Genomic DNA, 18,776 nt, shown 5'->3' on the forward strand with positions numbered 1-18,776 from the left:
GGCAAACCCTTTTTATTGCAAAAGAACAAACCCTGTAAGCATATTCCTGACCAACAATAAACCATTCTAACTGTCCAGACACTGAGTTTTTGGACAGTATTTACCTTTTTCTGTCTTCAGCATAATTCTTTTGTGCAAGTATGCAGCACAGAAATCTATAATAACATATTCTACAACTACTACCACTGTCAACCTTCCTCACACCCTGCTGCTCCTTGCTTCTTATTAGCCAACTGCAGAAGGATGTAAAGGGCATAAGGGACAAGGGGGCACAGGTAGAAGAAAACTGCTGACCAGGCAAGTAAAGGAGATCCTGAGGGAAAAGCAAAGTAAGCATGCTCAAACACAACAAGCAAAACCCAAATACTGTACATGCAAAAACATACACACGTGCACAAAGTGTTGTTTTGAGACTTGCTAACTGTTCATTATCAGCACTATTTTAGTGTTTCAAGAGTTCAGCCAAGATGAAAAAGTATCTAATTTCCTTGCAGAGATATCAGATCAAAATACATAATGATGGAATTTGGTTGCTTGGTTTCCTTTGGAAAAAGTACTGTCAACGTTCAAAAGCACTGTACAAGTAATTGGAGGAGGCTTTGACTCTGCATCTTGGCTTCTTCAGTGACACAAGTGTTTGTGTTCTCAACACGGTGTTGCATAATGTTGTTCGTAAGACTGACATGACCCTGTCATTATTATGACATGACATTTGTCATGAACGAGAGATTCATATTGAGTTTTCGTGACTGTTGTCATTGGGTACATTTTGGCACTTTTAATGCAAAGTTGGCATTGTCTCTGTTTTATCACTTGACATTAAGTAAGACGGTACAACCTGACGATGTCTTTGTAACGACAACTTGACATTGACCTTGACAGCATACAGTCCCACTTATCAAAATTTAATAAACTATTTAGCTTTATGTGTTAACATTACATAAAAATGTCATTTAGAGGTTGGTTTTTACATTACAAATTATAATTGTGACATGAATATTTTTCCTTGACCTCAAGTAAAGTGAAACAATTCATGAATGATATCCACAACCTCAAGAAAAAGTGGAACCATTTGGACATGTCATTAAGATGTCTTAAAGGTATAAAATCAGTTTGACTTAAGGTCAAGGAAAAAATATTCATGAGAAAATTATAATGCGTAATGTAAAAAACAAACTCTTAATCACAGTTTAATGTAATATTAACACAACGCTAAATAACTGTAAAAGTTTGATAATTCATAACATATTTATGACATGCTATGTTGTCTTGTTAAATGTCAAGTTGTCATGACACAGAGATTGTTGTCTTTGTTAAAATCAAGTTGTCAAGACATCTCGGACAATGATAACTTTGCGTTAAAAAGTGTCATTTACCCAATTACACTCATTAACAGCAGTTAAAATGATTCCTTCATGTTCATGACCGGTCTAATTCACACCCCTTCAAATAAAGTGTTTATTGGGTAAATAAAAAGAAGTAGCTTAGTGCATTTGTGTTTATAAAAGCTGGCAAATCTCAAAAATAACTTTTAAAGAGATGAATAAAGGGTTTACACAAAGAATGAAGTGTGGGCATAACAACAGAGATAGCAAGGCCACAGTGTAGGGTACTGACAAATGAGGCGGATGCCTTTGCAGCCATTATTTCAACTTTGGAGCACATTCAAAGTGCCGTGTTTTATTTATGTCGGTGCCAAATTACTAAAAAAAAAAATCTGCTTCAGGAGCAATCACAGACTCTCCTTCCATTCAACTAGTGACATTAAGCGTGAAAACAATTTTTAGATAAAGGCTTCATAAGTAAACAAACCCAATTGATTATTTTTTTTCTCCACGGACAGATCAAAGGTATGTGTGCTATGCTGTATATTGCTACTAGTTATATTTAAAGGGGGACTTGCTGACTGCCTTAACGCGCCTTGTGTGTTTAGTATACAGTCCTTCATATGAACATAAAGAAAAGGAAGAGAAAAGAAACGCCTCCACCTTCTGTCTACAGACTGCAGGGGAGCTAGCCTTGTGTTATATGATTTCTATCTTTGTTGTTCGGTCTGGCTCAGGTTAAACTCTTTGTGAAACGTGAACAAACACAAACAATGAACGCCACAGAACTTTTATCCAGTTTGACATTCGGTTATAATGGAAAAAGAACATAATTGAACTACTTTGACATAGATTTTCTTTATGGCTTTGTTACGTTGGATCGGATTGTTACATAAACTCCAGTATTACTCCTGTCTCACAAGGCAGGTTGACCATCAGCGCGTCCTTTATAGCTGTCTCTACAAAACCAGACAAATGGCAAATCTGCACGACCAGCTTCACATCAGACAGGCGGGAATATTAATGCAGCAAGTTCACATTTGGAGACGGTTGTTTGAGATGAATGAAACAATTAGTCAGTTTGTCGTGTCGTGGAATTAAACAATTTTGATAAATGATTAATCAGTAAATTAATTTATAAACGAAAAGGACTAACTCCACCTCACCACTTTTTTTCAAATGTGAGTAGTTGATGCTTTTCTCTGTTTTAAGAAAAGGAAAATGTAATTTATTTGGGTCTCAGAGTGTTGGTCAGACTCAGGTTGGTTCTTAGATATTGTGATAGCCAATTTTCCCTTTTTTATTGACATAAATCAACTTTTTTCAAAACTAATCTCATGGAAAGTAGGGTAGCAGGGATCTACCAGTTTCAAAGTATACCGTGGTATGGAAATGGATGATAATCATACCACATACATGGGGCTTATGCTTAGTTATGGAACTGGATTTTCTTTTTTTTTATACACATAACTTCCATTTAAGAATTGTTTAAATTAAGATTTGTTTATTCCTTTGAGGGTCATTATAACAGGTTTTTGTACCACAGGGCTCCAGACTAACCTTTTTCACTATTGCCCCCCACCAGAAAATGTAGGGCCACACACCGTAAGTCAATATGTTCACCAAATATTGACGTTTCTACTAATTTCTACTGTTTCACTAATAAACACTTTGATAATAGATGCAAAACATTAAAAGTTCTGTTTCAAATTCAATGTCGTATTTTATTTTGCACTTTTAAAGATGCAAAATAGAAGGTTAACTGACAGCACCATCGCTGTCATGACAGTACAAATATATAAAAAAAATACCAGCTCTAGTCTCCAGTCGACAAATACAATGAATTCAACTTAAAATTAAACATGCATTGTTAAGGGTTGGGTACCTTTTGCATCTGAACCAGTATTGGTACCAATACCAGTACCTGAAATTCGGTTCCGATACCCAACGGTTTATCTTTTTGGTACTTTCTCTCTGTAATTACAAAACAATTATATCAGCGGTAAAAAACAATTCCAAACCTATTTATCATATTTACTTTGAATATTTTACACTCTAAAGAAATGTAAAAAAAATAAAACCCCTCCCTCTTTTCTCCCAAAGCCGTCCCTACAACCTATTAAAATTAATACTTAGTAATTTCTTGCTCACTGTAACTTTTATTCTTGTATTTGTATATTTTTCTTTTTTCGCCTGTTTTGTTTTCATCATGACAGTTTTTAAATTGCTCTTTAATGTTTTATGTGAAGGTCTTTGAATCGCCTCGTTGCTGAGCGGTGCTGTAGAAATAAAGTTGCCTTGCCTTACATCCTCAGCCTGTCAGTCAGTCTCCAGGGCATACAAACCACTGTTGTGCCTGATTGTCTCTGAGGAAGTGTAACGTCAACTTTTTTCGCCTTGCCGTTGAAAACCCTATCTGTTTTGAAAAAACTGTAACCACACTTGGGACTACTTTCATCGGCGTGTGTGTTGTGTGTGTCGGGGCTCCGCTCTCTGTCAAAATGCAGAGAGAACAGATAAGCTTGTGCTTACGCGCTCTCAGGAACCAAAATTTACTGGCTGCACATGTGCGACTGGATGCAAAATTCAGTCACACACTCCTAAATTTTGGTCACAAAATGCGACCATTTGGTAGCGGTCTGGAGCCCTGTATCATGAAAATCTCATATTGTTACAACCCTAACGTAAATAATGATTAGTTCAGTTTGCTATGTTCTAGATCTGTTCTAGTGGCAAAGTTAATATGACTGAGCCAGAAAAATGCCAAATAATGTAAGCGCACAACTTTATTAGGAAAAATGGGGAAGTACATACAAAAATCAGAGCAATATACTTTATAAATGTGGGATTATGTTAACATGCTACACCATAATAATTATAAAATGTATGATGGGAATTATTTTAAAAAACTATGTAATGGCTCAGCTTACTGCAGCCAGGGCTGGAGAGGAATGCAGGAGGAAAAGGGAATTGTGAAAAAATAAATACGTAAACAGGCTTATCACTGCCTGTCATTAAGGCCCAGTGGGAAAACAACGCAGTGTCACAGTCAGTCTGTTCATCTCAGATTCTGCGGGGCTGTGGTGCAAAAGGACATGGGGCAATCTGCTGCATCAATCACTATGGGGAACCAAGTGATGAAACTTCAGCACATGAATATGCAACATTAAATGTCATCCGTGATTGATAACAGCAGCAGTCAGGCTACCTGAGCCTCCTGAAACATTTCTGATATAGCATCTACAGAATGATACTATTAATCATTATGTAAAACATATGAGCTCTGAGCTCCATTGACCTGCAAATTGATCTCTGTATCCTGTTAATATAAAGTTTTCTTAATTAAGTTGTGTTTGACAAGGACTAGGGCTGTCCCTTTTCAAAACATCTAAACAAATTCAAGCTAACAGGTACCAGGTAGTCCATGGTGTTTGAAGGAAAATCTAAAGAGTCCCAGTTATTAAAATGAATTCCCAGCAAAGGTCCGGACCTTATAATGTCTAACTGTTGTCCTAAAGCCTACCCCTATGACTATCAAATAAAAAACCAACCTACATTTCCACATCATTTTAACGTCATTGTCAAGTTTCAAAGTAGTATACTTTTAACATACAGACACAGTGCAGACCACCAGCAAGGCCCCACCCTAGAGCCCTGTGGGGGACTGTTTGCTTAATCCTAAAAATAATTTTATATATTTATTCTCTCCATTATTTTGAGATATTTGTGGTAATACAGCGCCTTCGCCAGTGTCCGTAACATTTCAGGCAGAGAGTGGTACTGCACACGGGAGACGGCACTACCTCAATGTTATAGTGATCAAAATGATCACGGTTTTCGGTATTATCGCGGTTTTTATTAAAAGTGTGTTCTCAATGCCTTTAGCATCAACTTTTTTCCTGCACTTTCTGCAGGATAACTGTCTTCGATCAACTGTCCTTTGGCATTCTTATAATAACCAAATTATGCCCATTCTTCAGACTTAGTCCTCTTACAGGACGATAAATGTCCTGAGCGCTGTCATCTTCTCCTTCCGCCCTAATTCCAACTGCAAGAAACTCGTTGGAGGCCAGCAGTGCGCCTGTGCGGCAACGTCAAGAGACTCGGATGAAGCTGGGAAAGATTAAACAAGGTTTCCACACCGTGGTAATTCACCGTGATGATATTTTAAAATAAAAACCTTAATGGTTATCGTAAATATTTTTATCGTGGTTTACCGTTACAACGGTAATCGTAACATCCCTTCTCCCATCCCAGAATGCTTTTTGGACTAGCCAGACCCCCCTCCGCAGCACTGTGGAGGAATGTCTGGCAATGCGAGACTCGTGCTGGCTAAATCCTGGGACCCACAGTTTATGTTTTTAACCGTCTGCTCTCACCGTTCTCTTTACACATCTACGGCTCCCACTAGGGGTGGGGGGAATATCGATACAGCATAGCAGCATGGTAAAGTTTTAACTTGCACTTATAGATGTAACGGCGGACTGCGTTGACAACAGATTTCTGAGGCGTTCCTGAGCCCACGTGGTAATACCCTTTACACAATAATGTTGGTGTAGTTTATGCAGGGCCGCCTGAGGGATCGAAGGTCCCAGGCCATTCATGTTGGTTTTCGGCCTTGCCGATTACATGCAGGGATTTCTCCATATTCTCTGAATCTTTTGATGATCTTGTAGATGACAAATTCCTTTAGTTCTTTACAATTATACATTGAGAAACCCTGTTCTTTAACGGTTGGACAATATGATCACGTAGATGATCCCAAAGTTGAACCTCGCCCCAGCCTTGCTTGTTAACGACTGAGCCTTTTAGGGATGCTCCTTTTTATAGCCACTCAGGACCAGTTAACCTGTTCACTTTCGGAATGTTTCACACAGTTTTTTTTTTTTTTTTACATTCATCAGCTTTTCCAGTCTTAAGTTGCCTCTGTCCCAGCTGTTTTTATTTCCGTTTTACACAACATCCCAACTTGATTGGAATTTGGGTTTGTACATCTTGTGAAAGTGACACATGTCACACAGGGACTTTCCCCAGTGATTGTTACAGTAGGTGAGATAGTTTCAGGGCTTTCTTAGATGCTTCAGACATGCAGAGTCTCATACATTTTGTTTAATTTAAGAAGATTTTAAGATAATGTCAGGATGGAAATATATGAGGTGTAGGCTAGTAGTTATTAATGAAAGTTACAGCTGAGTTCACACACTTTCTGAAACAGAAGCAGTCTGACACTTATGTCGCCTTGGTTCAGGAACACCGCTCCTCCAGTAACTGACTTTTACGATGAACTTGCTTTAATTGCACTCGTCAGTTGAAAGAAAATTAGCATAACACCAAAAGGAGCAAATTATGAACGTCTAAGGATGTCATGCTGTATTAAACCTTAAAGAATTATTTGTAACATTGCGAGTCGGCTTACACTTATATCAATAAAACAATAAGTGGTGTAGATTTTGTATAGATTTGTTGAAAAGAATAAGACCTGAAGCACCACACGCATGTACAATCACAACTAGAGGCAGCCAAAGCCCTCGGAACATCTCTGATATAAAAAAGTAATTTAAATATCTATTTTTGTAAAACAGCTAAAGGCTGTTACTCACATTGTGTGATATGCTAAATGGAAGATAAGAATCTCCAGCTGATCAAACCTGTACAAATCCTTTTGTGTGCTCATGTCGGACACACTTAGGCCCTGCACTGAGAAACAGAAAGGACATGGAAGCTTGTTCTTCTCAACACAGCAGCACTTATTGTCAGATAAGATTTTTCGAGAAACTGGGTGTGTGATGATGTAATTCTCAGGGTTGTTGTTCACCCATTGTGTACAAAGAAGTAGTTCATGTTCAATTTAGTGTTGGGAATAATGTTTCACTCCGAATTTCATTGTGTGAGAAGTCAGAAGAAAGTGGTTCTCATCCCTTTTATTTGTGTCCTAAATTGCAATTGTTTTCCTATCTGTGTGAACAAAACTCTTTTGTACCTTATAACACAAATGGAGCGATTGTTAGAAAATAGTTCAATATTAGAGATCAGACCATTTATCACTACCATAACTAAGGGTTTTCCCTGATTTCCTGTGAGAAATGTACTGAATAGGTGTGGGAGAAGAAATCGATTCAGCATACTATCTCAATATTTTCTGTGGCAAAACTGTATCGATACACAGGCGCCAAGTATCGATCTTTTATTACATATTTGTTGGTCACTTTGTCTGCTTGACAATCCCATTTTGCAGCAACACAACTGAAGTAGTGTACACAAACAGAAGAATGAATCTTTTTAGATAAGACAAGTGTTGACAAAGTTTCCTTTTGGGGACATCATTTGAAATTCATAAACATTTGAAGTTGGAAAAAAGATAAGAAATTGTAATATATTGCAGGATATTGTAATATGTTTAAATTTGCAATAATATTGTATCGTGACACGAGTATGGTGATGTTATCAGATTGTGAGGCCTCTGGTGACCCCTAGAACTGAATGGTAACACAATGCTTGCAGGGTTTCCGCGGGGTTTTAAGAAGTTTAAAGAAAGTCTTAAAAAGTAGTGTGTTCTAGATCTTAAATAATAAAAGGTCTTAATTTACCTATGTGCGTGTAACGCTACCTCTAATTCTCCCCTTTGCTTTACAATGTTGTTTTTGATTTGGTGGTGTTGTAGTTCGCTATTCTACTTTCGTTATCATCCACTTTCTTTTGCTAGTCCAAATGCAATTTGCTGTATAACAACTACAAATGAGACCAACGTGCAACGCACCACAGACAAAACAACTTTCATTCAAATTCAAATTTATTTCTTCTTCTTCAGAAGAGGTAATTCTCTTCACTTGATCTTCTGCGTGGTAAAGTCACCGGGCGACACAATCTTGTAAACAGCCATTCTGAAAAAGAGAGAGAGTTGTGTGGAGCTGATAGTCTTAATTTGCTTCATCGCAACTAATTTGGCAATGGCTTGAATGTATCCAACGTTTTGTTAATATCAAAAAGTTAGGCACTAAAGCTTTAATGCACTATTGGCGACATATGAATACAAGAATACAGGAATGTCTGCAGTAATATCTGGCATATTGGTGAATGCATGAACCTAAAAAAACGGCAGTCCCCAAGGACCTTCCTGCTGCCGATATCAAGTTGTGTGGAGCTGATTTGGCAATAGCTTGAGTGTAACGGACGTTCAACAATATATAAAAGGTTACACACTAAAGCTTTCACTTTGACTTGGTGTAACCTGCAGAAACGCGGTGCCTGGAGTGATAAACCAGTTGACAGCATTTGATCAAGACACATCATTGCAGGAGGTTGGCGTGCTCCTGAGATTCTGTGATATTTATTGTCATTCTAAACATGACAACAAGAATTGGATGTAGGGGCTTAGCAGCAGCTTTAATGCTGCCAGGGAGCAGCACACTCAGACGCGGTGGTCTAAACAGCCAAGCTGCTGGGGGGTGCACTCTTATTCCTAAGTGGCCTGGTAAAAACGTATAGGTGTCCTGAGATAGCTGCTGCTCAACCAAAGCATTTCATTAGAAGGCAGGCCACCAGTTTTCTCATGTGTTTAGATCCAAAGGCAATCCTTTGAATACCGTCACTATTCATTTCTTCTTCTTAACCTTCTCACAGCACAGAGGATCGGAAATCATGACACACAGTGCTTACTTATTGCAAGCAATCATATTCAGTGCAACATCAGGATCACTGATGACAGTTATAGTCTTGTTGAGTAATATAAAGGCTATTATTCTCTGACTTAATCTGTTGTTGCACGATTGTTGCAATAATAATAATAATAATAATAATAAAACACTTGCGTAAAGCAAGCATATTCGTCCACTCCAATGTTGTTTTTCTTTGCGAGTTTACGGACTCATCAAGTGAAGGGTATTCCTCTATAACAATAAGTACTAACGACAAAATGTGCAACAATTCAAGTAATAAGAATTCTCCCAAAGTATGATTTATTCAACACTTAACTCTGATTGGAGAGTGGAAGTACATATTACTTTTTTGCAACCGTGTCCTGCCAATTTCAAACCGTGTGTGTGCATGTGTCAGCATAAACGTTTTGAATCCTTTATCTAATTTTCTAATCGGCCAACAAAAGCAGCAAGACAAAAGTCAAAGCAAACTCACAATGTGACTTTCACTGACATAAAGCCCCAGCTGGACCCATATTAATGCAAATCAAAAACCGTGAAAACCATTTCCCCACGAGCCATCTCCTTTTTGGTTGATCAATCATACATCATCCGATTCAGCCTCAAGCTTCTTCTTTTCTCTCGCTTGCATACATGGGAGCCAATCAATTATCAGCGTGCTCTTCATTAACCAATAAGCTGCTCATGTAGCTCACTGCCTTAAGCACTTGAGGCTGATGCTAACATCCAACCAACTTCCTCCTCAGCGCGTCCAGCATACATCCAGGATCACTGTGATAATGATTAATCTGAGACGTTACACTGCTGAAAAAAAAAAAGAAGAGTTCATAGCGATTGAGTTTTACAGAGCTGGGATTATTCATAAATAATTTAGACCACACTGCATTGACTTGTATGCATAACAATGGAGGGATTTGAGACCATGAATTTACCAACATCATCACACTTTAAAAAAAAAAATTATTTGAAAGGACAGTTAGGTGAGAGAAGGGGGAAGACATGCAGGAAATTGTCACAGGTCAGATTTGAGCCCTGGACCTCTGCGTCGAGGCGTACACCTCCCTGTGGGCCAACCCATCCACATCATCATACTTTTTTAAAACCTATGAATGAGTCATGGATTTGCCACGGCAAATGCCTGCGGACCACAAAAGTCACCAAGCAACATCAAGAAGTGCTTGTTAAATAGCTTCATAGTCACAGGGAAATAGTGGTAACTTGCTAATGGTGCGTTACTGTAAAGATATACCGTCAGACACACTTAATTATTTCTGTTCAAAAACTCTAAAAGGGAAACGTAACGCAAATGTTTCCTTAAGCTTTTTTAATTAACTGACAATGAAAATCTTTTTTTAGTTTTACATTGCTCTAAGGCCACTTTGTTTGCAAAAAAGGAATAAGAACAATTATATGTCTAAATCTCTGCACACAGCATCACAATCTCTGCCTTAAACTGCTGAGAAAACAACTGTGAAATCCTTAAGGGAATAAGTTATGGTCCATCAGCTTGGCTATAAAGTCAATGCCACGGGCTGCGTTTCAGTTGTGGTGCAAATATTCTAGTCTCTTTGAGACAAATCACCACCGTGTACCGTGCATCCGTTTGCTGCCAAGCGTAAAAATAAAACATGAACCACTAACGTCTATGAATAAATTAATATATTCCATGAAATTGCCATGTGTCTCATGTGCGCCACTGCAGGGATTTCATCCTCTCAGAAATAGAAATAAATGGATTCAATGTTAAGTATCCCTCAAAAGTCTTTACAGAAATACGTTCGTCCAGATTAACAACAGAGATCATAGTAGGAATATTCCCTGCACAGTGTGTACACGTATAAATTATGACGAACAATATTGAATACATCCTCAAATTTACATTGCAGAAAAGTTCAGTTGTATTCTGAGTAAAGGAAATGAAAAAGGAGCTTCGGCTGAATAATGGAATGTTGTGTAGGAGCGCTGCTCCATTTCACATGGATAGAATTTCAGCTTGCAGTGAACGCTACAAGCTGAAACTCACCTCTCTGTGAGGCGTTTCAGTGAGGAGATGATTTTGCCCTGGAGCGCTGGCAGTTTAAAGGGTCAGTGCAGTCTGTAGTGTACGTCATATAAGTCATTCACTGCTTCCACCCATCTGCTACCTCATATCCAATTCAGCTGCAAAGCAAGGACCCGACACAATTATGTCAGGGCAGGGTTCTCCTTTCAGCCAATCTTAAGGGGGGAGGGGGGGATCAAGGGCTGCTTATCTTGTCTGCTGTCACACAACAAGAACAGCAGTTAGCAGGGTCTTTTTCCACACAGCCAATGATACATGGGCAGGCTGGGAGTTTTAATGCAGTGTCTGGTCAAAGGATTCACTCAGCACCGGCAATATGTAAGGCCATTAATGGTTTATACTCATGAGGCAACGCTGACATTGCTGCTTGTTCTCCCAGTCAGAGGAAGAGGAGGCATCACTGCCTGGCAAACATGAGTGGCAAGGTGTTGAGTTGAAGGTGACAAGTAGAGATGTTCCAATACCATTTTTTCTTTCATACAGAGAACCGATCCAATACCAGCGCGTTAACATGCCTTTCTTTTATTATCTGCTTTGACAGCCAGGCATAACGGAATAAATATTGTCTGGGCTAAATCACGTGGTATTGGATTGGTGCCAAGACTCACATACTTGCCGATATCAGCAATTAGACAGTGTGTGATCTCAGTGTGGTGTCAACTCACAAAGTGTTCAGACCGGTCAAGCCGTTGCCATCGGTGGCATCTGGAAAACATCTGTCCAATCTCTGTGCAGCTCTCTATGCATGTGTTTATCACCTAGCATTTTTGTATGTTTGCTGTATGAAGAAATAGTGTGTGTGTGTGTGTGTGTGTGTGTGTGTGTGTGTGTGTGTGTGTGTGTGTGAGAGAGAGAGTATGGTTGTACTGTTCCAAGATCGGAGGAAATATTTTCAAGGCAGACAAAGATGAAGTGTTTTTTTTCCCAAAGTGTGTTCAAAGAAATGACATCTATAGTTGCAGCCAATTAAAATTCATGGACAAGTGGTGAAAACAATCACTCTGAATAGCATACAAGGCTTCAGGATGGTGCAGAAACAAACACTTAGGTTTCTTATTCAATGTGTTTCTTTGTGAGCTGTTAAGACATTGCATTCAATATTGGAAAGATTATTGTTATTCATATTGTGGAGAAATGAAACATAGTTTTCGGTCCAATGACATCCAGAATATTACTAAACTACATGAATACCGGCATAATTTTTTTATCTCATTCTCTTCAAAGAGATTTGGTAAGGTTTAAGTTAGGTTTAAGTACGGTGTGCAACACTCACCTCTAGCCACCTTATATCTGGTGATTCACTGCCAAAATTGGAACATTTATATGTGAGACAAACCGAGTATTTGTGAGATCCGGTCAAAGCAATGATTATTATTCTGTTACACGTCTATTTCAAGCAATGACTTGAGTCTTAGACCTTCAACAAGTGATGAAAACCTGGTTAGCGAGCTTGTCGATGCAGGTTTCTGACAGGGTCCGCAAGGGTCCTGCTCAGCCCCAACATAATTGGACTCCCCTGAGCGCCAATCACATGGAGCCAGCAGGAGCCTAACTCCCCCAGTGCAGGTGAAGCTCCATCACTGTTCAGGCAATCAATGCTGGCTTTAGTGTATAGTAGATGATTAGTGGGATTGATGCGGTCAGGCAGGGATGGCTGCTATTTGACAATACTATGTGACTTAACTGAACTGACCTATGAAAGGCCCTGTGCCTCCACCGCCTGATTCGGACAAACGCTGTTTTGTTGTATGTATCGTAGCAATATTTGTGTCTGGTTTTTGAATGATGAATCAATTTCCTCTTACGGAGGTGCAGAATGTATGTGTTGGTTGCCCATCGTCTGTTCTCTTTGTGGCATTTTTAAGTCTATCTTTTTAACGTGAGTCCAATTTATGAATGCGTAAAACCCCAGAATATGCTCAATATTAATATTTGAGAGTTTAAATAATGTGACAAAACAAAATGTCAGCTGATATTCTTTATCCCCCCACTTTTTTTTTTACATGAACACACAAGATACACAAACATTTATGATAGTTCTATCAAACGATTCAAATATTTAATCGCATTATTTGTCATAGTGAACTCGCAAGTAATCGCACGTTTTTATCAATTCCTCAATGTCCCTTGATTTGTTTTTGTCCCATTATTTTGTTCTTATTTTTATGCTCTTATAAACATGGAAAAGTCACTTTGTGCAAATATTTTTTATAATTGAAAACAACATTGTCATATTGCCTACTGTAGTTGTCAATTTCACACATAACATTCTCACTTGGAGGAAACAATCTCTTACACAGTGTAACACTGTCCATTAATAAATGGGGGAAAATTTACTTTGATGGGGGGGGGGCGAGAATTGGCATCAGCTGTTCAAGTCACCATCAAGAAATCACCATCAAGTGGTATTTCAGGCTGGACGTGCTGCGGTGATAGCTCAGTTCACAACGACGGACACACAGATCATTTTAGTCTTGTCAATGGAACCATTTGGCAACTTTTAAAGTTAACTTTCCGTCCAGAATCTTATTGGCATCCATTTCGTCGTCTCGCACTCGCCATCTACTCAAAACTTAACGTTACACTTTGGCCGGGCTCGCAAGCCCAAACAGGTGTGTGTGGCGGCCTTGTTGTTTTGTTTGTTGTTTTGTTACCGGTCTAGCTAGATCCCGGTGTGGTGTTGTAGTTTTACTAATGTTGCTGGTTGTTGCAACAGCATGTGAAAAAAACTACAAAGTTTGCTAGGCCATAAAGAACATTAATCTCGTGATTAAAAAATTTACGCTATAAAAAACCCGGAATAACTCGTTTAACTGACAACACTAATTTTTGATAAGGATCCTTTTAAACGTGGTTATTAAACGAAACGTACAGCATATTTTACAGATAAAAAAAACAAAAAAAACAAAATCTGATGGAGACACTCCCCGTTTCTCAATGTCAAGGATCCTTCCTTGGAAGGACTAGTCCTTCCAAGGTAGGATCCTTTAGAGGCTAGGTCAGAGTCCTCCTTAACTTTTGGAGAACACGCACAATGGAACAGGCTACCAAGTGCACGTCATTGCGTAATGATGTCAGTAAAAAGGCCCGCCTTTTGCGCTGCAATAGATCTTTTTTACAGATGACATGTTGACATGTCATAGTATGAAAAGCGCAGGTGTATTAAAAACATTAATGAGGGCTGCATTCCACTTAGGAGACGCCCTTGTATTGTGCACATGGACTCAGTGAAATAGCTAACTGGGAAACATAATGGAATTGAGCCATCGCTAAGGTTACCACTTTCAGCTGTGCTTCTCCTACTATGACAAGTTAAAATGTCAGCTGTGAACATGGATGTGCTGGTAATTTGTTTGCTGTACAGCATCTTTGCTGAGATGAAGCTGGATTTGTTGAGGGAGCATCGGCGTCAGGAGGAGGAGGAGGTTGGTGTGCCGCCACCTCTGACGTCAAAGGCGTGTGATGGTATGGAATATTAAAACACGTTAATGGGTAAATAAGTTAACGTTGCACTAGCCAATAGGCCAACGTTATCTCATTATTCAACAATTATTTAGTTTTTACTACGGCTATTATGTCATGTCTGTACGTGTTAAAGTCGTGGGACTTAATGTTATTTATCGTCACCGTTTTGGAGAATTGTATCCATATGTGGCATTTTAAGATTAACAGCGTGTGCTTATACTTAACTACTATAACTTACAACTGTACTTAACGTTACTATTGTACTAGGCCTATTAGCTTTGCTGATGGTGTTTGTATCAAAACATTACGCTTATTGGCTGGTAACGTTCTAACTTTTAAAACAAAAGAGGTGGTAAAATACGCGATCAACAGAAAAAGGCTTAATGAAGTAACAATAACAAGGTCACCATGCTGTTAATGAACCAGTAAAAGGGAACAGGTTTAAATCCCCTCTCTGCAAATGAGTTTTGAGCCAATATGTTTTAATAATTTATCCCAAAAAATTAAATCATACATAAACCTTCCTCTATTCATGTTACACATGCGCGGCATTACTGTGCCATCAATGCCACAGTGCCAGTCCTGCAGAGGTACTATGGAGGTGACGACACCCGCCCCGGCTTCAGGCTGGGCGGAGAAGCCATGCAGCAGCTGATGGTGGCTCTGAGGACGGACAGGCAGCACGGAGGGGGGCTGACCCTGTAGACACTTGTTTTCCTGTTCTGGCAACCGGTTCAGCTTACAGAGTTGTCTCCAGGGTCTTCTGCATGCCTCTATCCACTGTGCACAGAGTGGTCAACAGGATGCTGGATGAGGTGGTGGCTGTGCTGCCCCAGTTTGTTCACTTCCCCCGCACACAGGAGGAGCTCCAGGTGTTTGGGGATGGCTTTGCTCGCTTGGCTCATCCCCATGCATTTAACAAGGCAGCGGGGGCTGCCACATAAGGATCAAATGTCCTGGCGGCCCTGATGGTCACGACTATAACAACAGGAAGCTCTTTCCCTCCTTGGTGCTTCAGGCAGTTTGTGGTCATCAGGGTCGCTTTATGAACGTCTTTGTGGGTTACCCGGGAAGTGTGCAATGTGCATGCATCCTGAAGAACCGCCCCATCTGCACTAAAGGGATTTACCCTCCACCTGGGTATTTTCTCCCAGCTGATGTTGGCTACCCATGACTACAGGAACCCCTGGCCCTTCTCACACCATATACGAGGCCATTAAGATGCATGGCGAAGCAACGATTTAATTACCATCATTGGAGAGGTCGCACAATCATTGAGCGTGCCTTTGGAATGATGAAACCCCGCTTCAGGTGCATCTTTTTAGAAGCACTTGAAGTACATCCACAGTTTGTCCCTAAGGTAATACATCATTGCAGTATTTCTGTAGTTAATTTCTTAATCAAATCTAAATATACTACTCAAAACAACAGTTCAAGCTTAACATTTTCTTTTTCTTTTTCATGTCTCAATAAAGTCTTGTCTTCTTTTGCTCTACCTTGTGCACAGGTAGTGACAGCATGTGTTGTATTACACAACATTTGTGTTGGTGTAGGGGATGAGCTGGAAGAGGCTGTGGAGGAGGAGGAAAACCAGCCACCTGTTGAGGGGGATGGTGGGAAGAGCCGGAGTGGGGCGGCCTGGCGGCCCGTGCTCACAGACGAGGTGTCTGCGTTGCATGAGGCATCTCTTGACCATGACTACTTTTCCCAGGTGAATAACTAAAAGTGTGGAAGATGACCTGCTGCGCTTACATCCAAATACATAAAAGAAAGTTTGTTCTATGAGTATTAAGACAAATAACATACCTCAAAGTTACCAGCTGAAAATGATCCTTAAAGTACTCCAACGCTGTAACTGACATATGAAGTCCTCTAAGAACACCATAGGTAAACACTCATACACAGGGATGTCAGTTAAGACCATAATGAAGTACATCACTAGTACATTTTGTTTACCTTCATGATACAATATTAAATAAACTGCAACTGTATTAGATGTAAGTATCATCTTACAGGATAGATTGGATTACCACTGGACTAACCTAAACTTTCTTCCTCTGTCTGCAGTCTGGAAACAACAGCAGCTGATGGCCGTTTCTTATTGTGTAGATAGTTGTAAATGTTTACGTTGTTGTAAAAAGTTACAATAGATTTTGTTAGCAAGATGAAATTAATGTTTCTTTTGTAGAGCTTGGAATACCTAACCACAAAACATCTAGGCTTAACATCATTTGTAACTTACCAAGTTTTTTTCTATTGCAATCTAAAGAATACGTTCTACGTTCAGTTTTTAATAAATAATTAAAAAAGGGGGCAAAGACAAAACCAGTTGAATTTTTTTTTTTTTTTTTTTTTTGCCAACTTCTCCAAAAGTGAGAGAAATCTATTTGACCTCTCTCTGGCCTCTGCTTCCCTCTGGTATTTAATATCCTCCTTGAGGAGATCTAGGAACGGATCCTCTCTCTCCCGTCTCCTCTTCCTCCTCTCGTCTTCCTCTACCTCTTGTGCAGTGCTTGGCCCAGGTTTGTCCTCTTGGATCAAGGCAATAAGGCAAAGGGCGAGTCAGCTGCAGACTGCCTTAATGCCTCGTCCATGAGGGCAAACCAGGGCCAAGTTGCTGCCGTCGCCATGCCGTCCTCTGTCCCCTGACCAGTGGCAGGACACTTGCATTCTTAAACAGTGAAGATCAAAAAGTGGTGATGACTTATTACTATACGTTTCCATGCAGTGTTGTGTACAGTAGTATACTACTGAACATAAACTGCATCTGAACTCAATGTCAGTCAGGTTTACGTCCAAGGCTTACTTCAAAAATCCCAAGTGAGATTAACATCTGCCTAAACAATTATTGCCATACAATAATACCCTAAAGTACAATATCTCCCTGCTTGTGAACATATTTATGTTTTCAATACGAAGACGTAAACGCCTCCATTTGTTCCTTAGTCCCTGTTAAAAAAAGATGATAAAAAAACGCAAGGGAGCTATCAGTGTAACGCTGTGGATTGTATAATGTTAACGTTACACAGTTTGTACAACTTATTTTGTTAGCCGGTGACGGCAACCAAGCTAACTGTTAGCTAAATGACAGGTCCGGTTGAGTTAGCCTACCGTTAGCTCGTGAGGTATCTAGCATTATCAGTAGCAATTTGTGTTGGCATTTAATCGTTAAACTTTACGTGTATGTATCAGCGTTTAACATATGTACGGTAACGTTAAACACTAAAGATAACAATCCACTTGAAATCATATGTCCCTGTCACTCCGCGTTGATCCACCATTTTTATTTTTGTTAACGAGACGGCAAAGCCCCGCACAGGATTGTGGGTGATTTGGGACCGCGAAGGATACACACATGCATCCTTCTCTGTCTATGGGAATTCTCTGAACAAAGGACTCAATCCTTGAAGGAATTTGGAGGATCCTCGACATTGGAACGGTCCTTTGACGGATGTGGATGACGGAGCATCCTCGAAATTATGGCTTTGGAGGATCCTTCTTTGAGAAACGTCTGTTTCTTAGGCACTTCACACATATAGTTGGCATTCCTGTACTGAAATTTTTTGATGGCAGCCCAACATAAAAGTTAAAAGGTATCTTGGTAAATACTAATAGGTTGGCCGATAGGTAACAATAGGTGAAAAAAACAGAGGAGGGGGATGTTTTTTTTATCATGGACAACAAACCATGGTAGCCCAATGGTAAACACTGTGACCTCACAGCAAGAAGGTTTTGGGTTTGAATCCAGGTTGTTCCGGGCCTTTCTGTGGGTAATTTGTATGTTCTCCCCATGTTGGATGGGTTTCCTCCGGGTGCTCCAGTTTCCCCCACCATCAAAAAACATGTAGATTAGGTTCTGCTCTGTAACGGCCAAACACAGCTAGCAACAGCCGCTCAGATTTTATCGTTTTATCGCACGATAGACTGTTCATTTCACAGCGCTTTACTTGGTTTAAATCACTTCCATTGGTAATATAAGGTCTGTTGGTGAAGTAGCGTTGATCCCTTTGAGTAGGGGGATACATTTTTTTCCCCACCGGGGATTCAAATTATTCAGCACAGGCAGGGATCCCACGCCCCCCCCGCCCGGAAAATCGCGCCCTGGGTATAGTTGCAATGAGATAAAATCAGCCAATACAGTGTATTGCCTCCGTATTTACTGATTTACCCATTTACTCACGTATTCCTGTACTTCCCAAGTAATTTATTAAATAACTTGTTCACACACACACACACACACACACACACACACACACACACTTTTAACTT

The 18,776-nt window shown here is 39.8% G+C and overlaps 1 protein-coding gene across 1 annotated transcript; it reads left to right on the plus strand.

The window, feature by feature from the left end:
• Positions 1–15,699: 15,699 nt before the first annotated feature.
• Positions 15,700–16,619, plus strand: LOC117959432 (putative nuclease HARBI1). The gene is made up of 2 exons (XM_034896584.1): positions 15,700–15,867; positions 16,015–16,619. Exons 1-2 carry the CDS (start codon positions 15,733–15,735, stop codon positions 16,228–16,230), a joined length of 351 nt encoding a protein of 116 aa, XP_034752475.1. The 5' UTR covers positions 15,700–15,732; the 3' UTR covers positions 16,231–16,619.
• Positions 16,620–18,776: the final 2,157 nt, after the last annotated feature.

This window comes from Etheostoma cragini, chromosome 16 (assembly GCF_013103735.1).
Source record: "Etheostoma cragini isolate CJK2018 chromosome 16, CSU_Ecrag_1.0, whole genome shotgun sequence".
NCBI lineage: Eukaryota > Metazoa > Chordata > Actinopteri > Perciformes > Percidae > Etheostoma > Etheostoma cragini.

Bases quoted from the DNA above. Each gene is read 5' to 3' on its own strand.
- LOC117959432 (XM_034896584.1), top strand. From the start codon at position 15,733: ATGGCGAAGCAACGATTTAATTACCATCATTGGAGAGGTCGCACAATC. The intron at 15,868-16,014 runs GTAATACATCAT...CCTTGTGCACAG, and splicing joins ATCCACAGTTTGTCCCTAAG to GTAGTGACAGCATGTGTTGT.